Source organism: Malurus melanocephalus, unplaced genomic scaffold (genome assembly GCF_030028575.1).
Source record: "Malurus melanocephalus ecotype Western Australia unplaced genomic scaffold, MMel_1.1 scaffold_115, whole genome shotgun sequence".
NCBI classification, from domain to species: domain Eukaryota; kingdom Metazoa; phylum Chordata; class Aves; order Passeriformes; family Maluridae; genus Malurus; species Malurus melanocephalus.
The window spans coordinates 640,057-652,791 of NW_026623347.1; the positions used below are offsets into that span (position 1 = coordinate 640,057).

At 47.6% G+C, this 12,735-nt stretch overlaps 1 protein-coding gene across 5 annotated transcripts in view; it reads left to right on the plus strand.

Annotated features, from left to right (window-relative positions):
* The window catches only part of RNF216 (ring finger protein 216), a 75,406-nt gene that overhangs the window by 27,739 nt on the left and 34,932 nt on the right, over window positions 1–12,735 (plus strand). For all 5 annotated transcript variants that reach the window (XM_057369806.1, XM_057369808.1, XM_057369807.1 and 2 more), the window contains 2 exons: window positions 221–369; window positions 816–894. In XM_057369806.1, coding sequence (XP_057225789.1) covers window positions 221–369; window positions 816–894 — 228 coding nt within the window. The remainder of the gene's footprint in view (window positions 1–220; window positions 370–815; window positions 895–12,735) is intronic.

Below are 12,735 nucleotides of genomic sequence, written 5' to 3' on the forward strand. Positions count from 1 at the left end.
AGAGCAGCATGATCTGGTGCAAGCTGTCTCTGCCTATGGCAGGGGTTTAGAACTGGWTGATTTTTAAAGTCCCAAAACCCAAATAATGCTGAGATCTGCTGACTTTAGCTCTTTCTCTCTGTGAGCAGGGCTTTGCACTGATTTGCTTGGAAGTGTTCTGGATCCTGAATTGCTTTTTTGCCAATGTCATACTGAACCTGGGCTCTCTTTCCAACCCCAGTCAGAGCTCAGCTGCATGGAAGGCAGTTGCACGTGTTCCTTCCCCACCAGTGAGCTGGAGAAAGTGCTTCCAGAGAACATCCTCTGTAAATAYTACGAGCGCAAAGCCGAGGAGGAGGTGGCTGCTGCCTGTGCAGATGAGCTTGTCAGGTGAGTGTCCCACAGAGAATGCTGCACTTASTGCTGTAGAAAATTGTTCCCTGAACCCCTGTGTTTGTGCTGACTCTGAGATAGGTAGCTTTTAAAGAGSTGGATTATAAATTCAGACTTCTGCCTTCCCAAGTCTGCTTTTATTCTGCCTTTGACTAGGAACAGATTAAAATTCAATAGGCTTGTCTCCCCCAAGATTTGCTTGCCAGCTCTRTGCTGATCCTCTAAATTACACGGTCAAAAGCAGTGCTGAGCATATAATATTTTGATTGCAAACGGGGAAGTGATCGAAGAAATATGAGCAAAAAGGCAATAGTCAGCACATCCTGGCAACAGGCATTGTGTTGGCAGCCTTAGTAACTTCCACACAGCTATTTGACTAAATCAGCTTTCAGCAAAGCTGTGTTTGGCACTCTGCATTAATGGCTTCTTGTTTTGGGCTACAGGTGTCCCTTCTGTAACTTCCCAGCTCTACTGGACAGCGATGTGAAGCGGTTCAGCTGCCCCAACCCCCGCTGCAGAAAGGTAACTGGGGGATTCTTCACATTTGRACTCTTCTGGAGTGTTGGGCAGGARAGCTGGGAGGACAACTCATCCTTCCTAGTAACAGTATCTCATGTGACTACACAGGGCAGCAGTCAAAGTGTTTGCTGGATTTTACTGATCTTGCATAAAATTGGGTGCCTGGACAGATGAATTTCAGGGCAGTGTTGATAAAAGGAGCAGGAGTCCTGTCTTTTCTTGGAAGRTGCTGGCTAAAAATCTTAAGGATGCCATAGGTTGCTGTCTAGCATATACAGAAATGTTCTGCTTGAACATGTAACTGGGTGTTCATAAGTCAAAACCAAATTCTAATCTTTTATCTAATAAAACTTCTGGAGAATGMGCTGGAACAACCTTACATGCTATGTTTGAGGGAACCGGTATCTGCATTTTTCTTTTATGGGACAGCTTGAATATAGATTCAGTCAGAAGTGACAAAAAACCTTGTTGGAAGAGCTGGCTGAAATGTCAGCCATTCAAAGGGCAGAAGATCTTTTTGCTCTCCCCAGCTGCCAATRGCCAAAACAGGAGAATCATCAGGCCAAGTGGGGGGATGGAATGAGGAAAACTTGCTGCTTCTGCACTGTCAGTTCTGGGGAAAAGCAGAAGCACAGAAATRTTTCCCAGTCTCTTGAACAGATGCAGGACCCTGCTTACGTCTGGTGCCAGTAAGGCAGGGCAGGATCAGAGCTTGGCACGAGGCTACAAGGCCTCTTGCATCACTGTAGCCACAACAGTGAATTCTCATGAGATTTGATTTCTGCTAATCACTGAAATTCCTCCTGAGGGCATTAACCTTACACTTGTAGCAGCCGGAGTTTTGTGTTCTCTCATGATATGGTATCACCTTTTGCCTGTATTGAGAAGGTAATAGAAGTTTAAATTTTATTGTCTGGAGAAGTTGAAGTTGCCAGCACTGAACTCTGCATTCTGGTGTGAAAATTGTACTTACTTGGGGGGAGAAAGCTATTTATGAAAGATGCACAATTCCATTTGAGATCCTGATCTCCAGATAGGTTTTGTTAACATCTACCCTTCAGAACTGGGAAGGGAATGTAGTGCCGTCGGATTGTCCCAGTGTTGGAGCAAGGAGGTTTGCTAGGCACTAGGTGGCAATGTTGGTTCACGTTTAAATCTCAGTTTTTTCTAACTGTTTTTTGCAAAAGCCGAGTTGTTTTCAAAATGTACATATGTCAGCACTACAGAATAGAATTTAGGCTTGAAAAACATGAATCCTTCAATGGGCAAAATGATTTGAAGTCGCTTTTCCCCTAAAATGWGTAGTGCAGCAGAGTAACCGTGGCAAGAAAGATCAGTGCTGAAATGTTCCTTTCCTACTGCTTTGCTGTTTCATTTCCTTCCTAGTGTGTACTGCCTGTTCTCCCCCCTCCGGGGTTACAGCATTCCAGTGGGCTGGATTTCTGGTTTCCTGGACAGCTTGTGTTGATTCATTAGCTGAAAATCTGCTGAGTAGCTTTGTGCTCTTCTTAGAAGTCTTTAACGACTTTAGGATTTGAAGTCGAGGGTGAGGAATTTGGATAGCAGGATGTGGTGTCTCACAGCATCAGCTGCAGTGGTTCTTCATATTCCTGCTATCTCCTCTCTCTCCAGAATGAGGAATTTCAGTTAATGCTCTTGCTTGCAGGAAATGGTTGCCTTAAGGGAGGAAAGGGGCTAATCTGGGGAACTCCACAGAGGTTGGAGAGGATGCATTGGCTTTGCTAGCAGTGCCTCTGGCAGACTCGGTGGTGGTGATGACTGATCCTGGAAGGAGTCCCTCTCTGCTTGGAAGGACTGCACTCACACAGCTGAACCTAAAGTGAGGGGAAGTGTGGAAAGGGGAAGGTCAAAACGTGTCTCTCCCAAAACCTCAGAGCTCTKTGAGGGTGGGGAGAGGAAGACCAGATGGTGGACCTGTTATATCCYTGTGCTCCATCACCTGGATCCTTTGTCTTGCTTTGGGAGTTCACGTTGATACCCTCAGGCTTTCCATTAAATCTTTCAGGGAGGTTCATTTCTATTTGGGCCAGCTATGGATACACTGTAAAGCATATGCAAACCAGCTGGAAACCTTCACTTTGGCTCTGTGTCTGTGTGCTGGGCTCAACAGTAAGAACTCTGCACACACCCAGGTCACTGCTTGTGCACCTCACCTGTAGCTGCAGTCATTTGCTCCTTGCAGGGACCAAGATGTGTGTAATTGTAACCTGAGCAACGGGCAGAGCTGCCGTGCCTCCTGTGAGTGCCYGGCTGCTCGGGGAGCATGCAGATGAGCTGGTACCATCTGCCAGGGCCACTGTGGCTCCAGCTGTGGGGCATCAAGTTTGGCTCCTGGTTAGGTGGCCAGGGCTTGAATCTTAATATCACAARCAGCAGGGTGGAGGAAAAGCTTAGTTAGCTAAGGAAAGATGTTGTCCGAGCTAGCCTTTGATTGCATTCTGTGTGTGTGCAGTCTGAGCTGGTGCTGGGGCAGAGGCAGCTTTCTCTCAGATTTGGCTGAGGGTTGAGGTTTTGCACTGTAAGAAGTTGCTGACTGCACATGGAGCTAGGCTTCCTGGTGACAGGAGGGTTTTCCAGGCTGTTTGTTCGACCTCCATTTTAGAGGGAAACCTGCATGGAAGCAGCACTCAAATTTCTCTTCTCTAAGGATGCTCATTTCTCCTCCCAGCGCTACAGAGCCACCCAAAACTSGCAATTGTGGTAAAACAAGGCACATGTTGCTGGTTGAGTTGTGCAGTGCTGGGAGGTGAGTGTGCACTTCTGCATGGTGGGGTAAGTGCAGTTTCCCACCAGAAAAGGAAGTCCATTCTCTGTGCTCAGCCTCCCTCCTCCCAAGACCCCACAATGMAGAAGACAAGGCTTTTGTTCCCAGCTGCTGCTGCCGTCCCTGGCGCCGTGTTGTGGGAGAGGGAGATGGTTTCCCTTCTTTGCAGTCTCAGCACAAAGCACTGCAGGGCTTTCAGCCAGCAAGAGATGGGGAGCTGAAAGCTGTCGTTGCCATGGAAATAATGCATGCACGGAGCAGCAGAGAGCTCGAAACCCCCAGCACTCATTTCATAGCCAGGCCACATTGCAGGGACTTGCATTTCCAAGACTTTTCCTTAGAACTCCTTTTCAGAGCATGGAATTTTTATTACTTTATGGTTCCCAGTTGCATGTCTCAGTGCTGGCTGGTTGAAAGAGGTGATGGCGTGTGGTTTTGTGGTGTGGGATGGCATTGCCCTCAGCCTGGGCAGCTGCCATTCCTGTGCATCCACAGTGGGCTTGGGGACTGCCTTGGGCATTGATCTGCCTATCTCAGATGGATAAAATCTCTGCTCTTCTGCCTTTTTGCCTTCAGCTTAGGCTCTCTGGCCACCAGCAATCCTCGTGCATTTTTGTTTGCAGCACTGAAACTTGGCATTTCAGGGCACRCCTTTTTAAGCTGCTCAGTGTCTCAGGATCAATTTGGAGGTGCTGGCTAGGAACAGATGCACCCAGCTGCTTCTAGCCTTCATTTTCTGTTGGAAGCAAGACAGGTTTAAACTTGCCCTGAGCTGTGCCTGAACACAGCCATTCTTAGTGGGGCACCACCACTGGTAATGAGTGTGACTTGCACTGTACGGTTTATGCTGCTCTGATGAAAGTGCTCTCACTGAAATAAATTAGTGCTCGATCAACAAGACCTGAAGTTGCAGAAGGAGGTGAGGGGGATGCTCTGACACCCGTGATCCCTGTACCTGGTGCAGCAAGGCACACRCAGCTGCCTGTGGTTTGGAGGTGGGTAACAAGGCAGCCACAGCTATGGTCTGGTTAGGAGTGTTTTATAGAGTGCAGGGGGAAGTGTTTGTGTAAGCCAGCRCCCAGGGATGTGTTCAGGATGGCACAGCTGTCCAAGGGTGTCATCCAACACATACCACAGGGCCCAATATTTCTGTGCTAAAGGCTGGGCTGTGCTGCCCAGAGCTGCCCTGCCCAACTCCAGATGTGCTGTGGGTTTAGGCTTAAACTGTGTCAGGATTTGTCACTGGCAGGGTGAGCGTGCAACATGGAAAAAAAAATGTCCTGGTTGGAGAAATTGAGCTTGTCCAGAATGCCTCAGAGTAGGATATACATATGGAGAATTACTTAATTCTGCTTGTTTTGCAACATGTTTTCCCAGCTGTTGGAGTCTGCTGTCTCATTSAGCTTCCTGACAGCAGCACAAACATTTTGAAAGTTCCGTGGCCCCATCTCATTCTCTGTTCAGACATTCTTATTGCTGTTATCCGTATGTTTTTCCTTCAGCCTGTTTATTTGGATTTGATTGTTACTTGGAGCTTAGCCCCACAGCTTAAGTGCAGAGCTGAGCTGAAAGTGGCATTTGCTGTGGCAGACCCCTCTCTTAATTTCTTTTTGGTGGCAATAACCTCAAGTCCCAACTCCTGTGTTTAAATTCCTATCCTCCTGTGTTTCTTAGGAAAATTTGTTGGGACAAGGAAGAAAAGTGCAATGTGGAGGTCCTTACTGAATGTCTTCATAGAAYTACAGAATGATTTGGGTTGAAAGGGCCCTTAAAGATCATCCAGTTTGTCACCCCACCGTGGGCAGGGACACATTCCACTAGACCTGGTTGCTTAGGGCCCTATCCAGCCTGGCTTTGAATGCCTCCAGGGATAGGATTTGGGAATGAAGCGCTTGTGCCTGTGTCCAGTTCATTCTGGAGACCTGTATCCCATGTGTCTGTGCCAGCAGAATGCTCTAAGCCTTCTTTTCATGGCTCTACCATCTTCCTCCTGAGCACTGCATCCCCGACACCTCCTGCTCCAGAGCTCTCGGCTGCGCCCTTTTTAAACTTGCAGCGCACATGGGAACTCGCTGGGCGCTCTTGGTGCCAAAACCACAACAAATGGCGAGTTTCCGTCTGTCAGCTCAGCTCAGCCCGACTCAGGCTCTCCACGGCTGGGCAGGCAATTTTCATTTTTCTTCCATAAAAGGACATTGAAGCTCGGCTGCAGCAGCGGTGCCGGTGCCGAGCCGCAGGCAGGGCGAGCGCAATGCTATCGGAGCGCAGCTCATTCCCTATCTCCGCAAAGGGATGGGCCGGAGGGAGGGACCAAGGTCGAAGGTGGGGTTGAGGTGTTTGTAGGTAGCAGATAACACCCCTGTAGGTTTTATTGCCAGGTTCTAAAGGGAGGTAGATAACAGGAGAGAGCTYGTGGTACAGCAAACCTTAAAAGTACAGTCCCGTGGAGGAAAGGCACGTGCGCTGAACCACGTGGGCCATCCCATCGAGGTGGGGAGGGTCAGAGTTGGGAGATCTTCTCACCCCTGGCTTTGTGCTGGGCAAGCTGCTTATCCTGGGAGAGAACTGCAAGAGGAACTAAGGGGAAGCCATATGCTGGGGGTACTGTCTTACGCCCTGATTTTTGCTGTTTGCTTGGACTGGGCAGGAGCAGTTACTGAGAAGAACTGAGTGGTGCCAGCAGTAAACTGCTCCTAAACACACCTTTCCAGAGAAGGAGACACAATAATCAGCCCCAAATCACTCCTTGTCATACCTGTCACCCTCTTTGAGACACACAGAAGGGGGCTGTAAAAGCTCTAAGAATTCCTACCTGGGAAGAGGGTGGGAATGGGCTGGGTTAATTGCTGTGGTGGGGTGGAGAGGCTCCATCAGTKGGAGCTCAGGTGCTGCTGCTGCTCTAACAAGGTCAAGTCTATTTATGCAGTGGTATGTGGAAATGCTTCACTTGATAAATGAGTCTGACAGAGGAGGAGAGGGTGAGGCCCAGCCTGGAAATGGACCTGAGGAAAGAGGTCAGATTAAATGGGGTATCTGTCTCTTGCAGAGGGGGGGAGAAAAAAAGCTGCTGAAAGCAGGAACTCTAAACTAGTCCCTTTGAAAATGGACTGTGTAAGTCAGTGCARTTTTGAGCAACAAAGCTGACTCCTGTGCTTGCTCTGTGCCTTGTACAGCAATATCCAGCCAGTGAAAAGGCAATTGAAAAGGCTGTTCACTGACCAGTGAGTGCCTCCGTGTCAGGTCCATTCGAGGTAGCAGTGCTGCCTTCCATTCATAGCTTTGTCCTTTGCTGGGGAAAGGTCCAGAAGTAATAAACTGAGCACAGCTTCATGTGGAGATGGAAATTYCTGCTTCAGCATCTTGTTCAGCCTTTTGTCCCTGGGTATAGGGTGCCTACAACAATTTAGGCAAAGGGAACACTGAGAGCGGCAGCAGCAGAACCTTTGGTGGTCAGTGCAGGAGTGTGATGGTTGTCTTTGGAGATAAGTGATGAATTTCCCAAGGAATTGGATAAGAGCACCTTGGGTGGGGTGTGAAAGACCCTTGGCTGCCTWGAATGTCGAAAATTGGCGGAGTGGTCTCTTGTCCAAACTCCTGGGGCTGGAAGGACCCTTGAATGGTGTAGCTGTGCTGAGACTGAGACCTGCTGCAGGTTGAGATGAGCTGGCAGCTTTGCCTTTTCCTTTTCAATCCCTTTGAAAAGGAAAGGGACAAGATTTTTTCCATCTCACACAGTGAACAAGAGGAGTAATGTAACATGGTCACCCTAACCTCAGGGAGAAACCCTAAATCTCTGTATGATTTGATTTTTAAGCAGTGAAGCAACTTTTCTTGGTCATTTGTCTGTCCCCACAACAGGCAGTGGTGCCACCAAGCTGTTCTGGGACCGCTTTGAGCTCAGTACAGGTCCTTTCTAGAGCAGTTTAAGGTTAAAACCCTGCCTAGTGTATTTGCAGGATTATCATTTTGTTGCTGCAGTAGAAATGGATGTTGGAGGGGATGGAAAAAGGCTGTTCCCAAGCCAAATTAAAAACATTGTTCTGACCTTACTCAAGAAGCTGTATCTTCCCTCTCCGTCCTCCCCCTCACATTCCTGTYGTAGTAATCACTGATCTCTAACCTCAGCTTCATCAGCCACAGCTAACCACTTAAAAAATGCACTTAAAAAACCCCATACACCTCATTTTGCTGTACCTTAGTGCTTCCAGGGCAGAGTTATCTTTGGAGGGGCGTGAGTCAGCAGCAGAGGTTTGGAATAGGATCGTGTCAGGGCACTGGTGATTGCTCAGGGCCGGAGCCTGAGATGGCCTAACCTGGCGCAGGGAGTGTGGGGAGGTGTTTTGCTTCTCCTTTCTGTTTGCACATAAACAGATTTCAGCAGATGACACAGTCATCAGACTTCCTGAGCTAACACAAGGCTGCTGCAGACGATGGCCATTCTGGAGGCTGTCAGTGGAGTTTGTTTCCTAATTTGGTCACAGTGTGTTCAGGGCTGGCCTGCTTTTCTTTTTTCTCTTTTTTTTTTTTTTTCTTTTTTTTTTTTTTTTTTTTTTAAAAACACCCATCCTTTTCTCTCATTGTCGTGGAGGGGAAGCTGTTTGTATCTGAGAAACTCCAGTTCCTCTCACTTCCTCTCTACAGAGGAAGTGATACTTGAAAGGCTCTAAACACCATGCAGTTCTGAAGCTGATCTTTCCCATTTCTTTTTCTTCCTTTGCYGTATTCTTCCATGATTTCCTCTCAATTAGCTTGCTGGTTTTTTATGCTTTCTGGGTCATCTTCCAAGCCCTTTGTGCTGGAGGACTTTGGAGTAGTTCTCTYAAGTGTCAGAATGAGCTGCAGTGCAGATAAATTATAACATTGATAAGCTTGATTTATTGAAATATATATTCCAAGAGGGAGTGATGTGTGTGATTTCAGCTAATGGAAAGAGCACKTGGTTTGTACATCATCACTCACAAGAAGTCTCGTACCATGTAGGAAGCTGTAAATGCCAAAAACAGGAGAGAAAATCTTTCTGAATGAGTTCAGTTGTCTTAMAAATGTTCTTTTAGAGGATCCCTGCTTTTCGGTGTTAGACCAGAGTCAGACCCAAGCTACCTTCCTGGCGTGCAGGAGACATTTCAGCCCTTTCACTCTTCATGTGGGTTTTCATTCAACAATAGGAAAAGCCAAGGAATCCCCATCAAACCCAAACCTATGGGCTCTTTATTGCTTGTGGTTCTATACTGGACTTAGAAGGAAAAGAAGAAGAAAAGGTTGAGGATGCAGTTCCAGCTGTTTTATTCGGTGTGATGGGGAGGGTTGTGTGCCTTGGKTGGGGGTGAAGCTGTTGCTGTCGAKGGAGGTGCTGTCAGTTGGAGCAGAGTCCCAGGCCCTGGAAGCACAGGGAGATGCTGGRTTACCTGTTCAAACCCAGCTCTATTTTGGGTTCATAGTACATGTCATAAACAGCTTCAGCAGAGCCTGGGGTTAAGGTGTGCCCAGAGCAGATGGATTAGTGRCATTAAAGGTTTGGCTGTCGATGGGCAGGTACAGGCTGGTCTCAGCAGAAACCCTCTGGAGAGAGGAAACTGCAGTGTGTGTCATGTGTGGGATCCCAGGTTACCATTGACCTCCGGAACATGAGTAACGGAGAAACGGGAACATGAAGTGGTGAGGCAGCAAGTTTAGAGGGGCAAAGGGAAGGTGAAACACAAGTTTACTTCTAATTTAGTAAAAATCACCTCTGTGTGTCATTCCTATTTGCATATTATCCTCTAATTAGCCATGACTGACTCACTCACCACTTCCACCTGAAAGGAATTACATGTTTTGAAGTGTACGGTTTATAATCTCAGTAGGCCAGCATTTCTCCTCCTCTTCTCCCTTCCCCTTCCAGTGCCCCCCAAAATGCATTCTGTTATTGGTTTTAACCTTCAAGCCTCTTTTCTTCTGCTCTCTCTCTGTTACTACTCTTGCATTATTAATGGACTGTAGCAATTCAGCCAGAACACTGACATTACTAATTACTACTTGTAGCGGAGAAATGGGGAGCAAGATAGAAACTGGGTCAGGAAATGTTRTCATCATAAAATGATAGCATCAGGACTGGAGAGCAGAACTGTTTGTATGAGCAGGTTTGCAYTGGAAATGCCTCCTTCACCCCAGAGCACACCTGTGCACACTCACCACGCGCATCCTCTTTGCTCATTTGCTGCGTGCAGATGGGAAAAGCACCTCACACACAGAGAAGGGTTAATGGACCTGTAATTTCCAGGAGCAGAGAAATGGAGTGATGGGTTGTGTTCYGCCTGGCAGCCCTTCAAGCATCACAAAATTCACATGCTTCTCGTTGCTGTAGCAGGAAGCCCCTTCCCCTGTTGGTGTCAAAGGCTGAGRAAGCAAAGTGGCTGCGTTTATTTTTGCATTCAGCRAGAGCCTGTCACGCTCRGTGCATTCAGATTGTCCTTGGTAGYACCAAGGGCATCCTACAGCAGCAAACAGCTCGCTCTGCTCCGTGTGAGAGAATATGGCTGCTATGAAACCAGAACATGATTTTAGGGATGCAGCAATTAACCTGTGAATATTGGGCATGAGGAATTGCCTGCTTCTGATTAATGGAGCTGTGCCTCTTCACTCAATTGGGCAGAGCATCCACTTGGGAATCTGGCATCCCTTGGAAGCCTTGTGTGAGCAGTTGTCTGTTGTGTTAGCTTTCCCCTTGAGAGGGGGGCACGTGTGAAAATGGGAGTGTCATTGACTGTAAAATGTATCAACTCTTATGGTAAGCGACAGTCAGAGAAGGTCATCTTTGAATAGTAAAAACAGCTGAAATGCACAGGTCAGCAGGAAAATACAAACCCAGAATTGATCAGAGTGTGCCGRCAAAAGACAAGGCCCTCTCCCAAAAACATGCTTACAAAGAAAATAGAGAAACRGAAGGCTGATCCCTCCCAGAGGCATAGCTCGGGTTGTGAGTGATGAGAGCTCATCTTGGGGTGAAATGTCTGGCTCGGGGTGGCAGCTTCCCGAGAAGTCTTTTGGAGACAACAGAGGGGACAGTGTGTGTCTCCCCTGTCGGTGCTGCTGGTCCTGGTGTGACTGGGTGTGGCTGCCTGCCCATACATCACCTGGGAGCCCCTGTGCTGGATGGACACGGGGAAGCATTGAAGCARTGGGAGCTCAGTCCCTGCCAGGCGGTCACACATCCCCGTGACCCCGACGCTGCTTCATTGACGTTCCCAGGAAGGCGGGAGGCCAGCGCAGGAGCAGCGTGATTCCCCCACGAGTCAGATGGTAACTCWCACAAAGCCAGCTCGATATTTAGGCTGGGCAGACTTGACAATATCCCCTTTCAAAGATTATCCTCTAAACTGTCCTAGTCACACACCGCCTTCGGCGCCCGCCTGAGCCTTTTGTAAGGATGAGCAGTATTTAAAAGAGAGGCTGGCTGCTCTAATCTCCTCTTCGTGGGCTGTAAAACCTATCCTGCTGTAGCTCACCAACTTTATTTCTCTTACTGATCGTAATAAGTGTGGGGCTCTTAAATCCTGGCTCATGTTTTATCCCTGGTGTTGGTGGGGCTGCCTGTTATCTTGAAGCGAGCCCAAAGCAGAGCTTTACTGGTGCATTTGAGGGAGAGCAGACGTTCCCAGCAAGTGGGAGCTGGTGATAGGCAGTAATTTCTACTGTATTTAATAAAGCTGTTGTGAAGCTGGAGAGGTCTAGAGTTTACAATCCCAGTGTATGTTTCTTTTTTTTAAAAAGGCAAGTACTGATTTGCCATTAAAACTGAGCATTGTCAGTAAGGCAACTACTCTGTCCAAAATTTCATGTGCACATATTTAATTAAAAGGCAAGAGGGTTAATGAAGCTTTGAGTGCATAAGGCTTCGTTCCCTGAATTTAATTTTCTTTAATTGCTCCAGAGATTGGAATTCCCAGCTGTGGTTGTCCCCTAACATGTGAATTAAGGAAGCGGAAAGGGCCAATTTGATTTGTCTCATTCAGTGCCAGCATCTTCCCCTTTGACTGAATTTTCATCTTTTTGGTTGAAAGGGGACTAGATAAAAATCCTTTCTTAAGTCAATGTTTCGGCTTTGTGCTAGAATTGGCAAAGCTGTGACCTGCTGATACTTGGGACACTGGGAATGGACTGAAAAACAGGGAGTGTTTGTGCAGATTATGTTACTCTTCCCTTATGTATTGCAGAAGATCAAGGGCAAGTACAGTTTTTATTCTTTCATTCTTTTCCCTCTGCAATACTTGTCATTGCATTCAGGATTGCTGGGGTTGAGTCAACTGAATTGGATGGCACAGTCCTAATCAAACTAGGCCTCATTACTGTGCAGTTTCAAAATGAAGAAAATTTTAAAGGGTGGTTTGGGGGGTTTGTTGCTTGTTTATAAGGATTTTTGAATAGTGGTCTAAGCCCTCTGTGAGTGTCAGGCTCTGCAAATTCATGGGCTGGTGAGATGATCAGTGATGGGAAAAGCCCATGCTGTTCCTGACTTCATTGTAACAAAATCTGATGGCCCTTGTTGAATGTCCTGTGTGTGGTGTGCTCTGCCCCTGTTCTGGCAGTTGCTGTTGGATATTCCAAGGCTGGAATATGTTTTTGTGTCCTAATGGCCTTGTGAGCAGCTACAGCCTTGACTGTGGTTTGTAGTAAAGGAAACTTCCAGCAGCAACAGAAGACATTGGGGGTTAATTCAACGCACACTTAACACTGGAACAGTAACAGCAACAAGTGTTTGGGGTTTGCCTTTTGGAGGTCTCATCTGTCAGAAATCCTTGGGAAAATACGTAGTAACATCCCCTTGATCTGGTGGAGACTTGCCCTGAGCCTCCAGCACACAGTACTGATAGATAAGCATCCCTGCCTGAGCAGGTATTGCAGAGCTGTCGGGCTTTCCCAGGTGGCTGCTGCTGGGCTGTGGTGTCTGGTGGTTCCTGGAGTGCTTTGGGGGGGGATTCTTTTGGATGAATTGTGCTTTGCTTTCAGGAAGGTATCCTGTCCCTCCCTTTTGCTGTGGGACAAACCCTGCAGGGACTGACCCCTGCCCTGGTTGCAGAGCT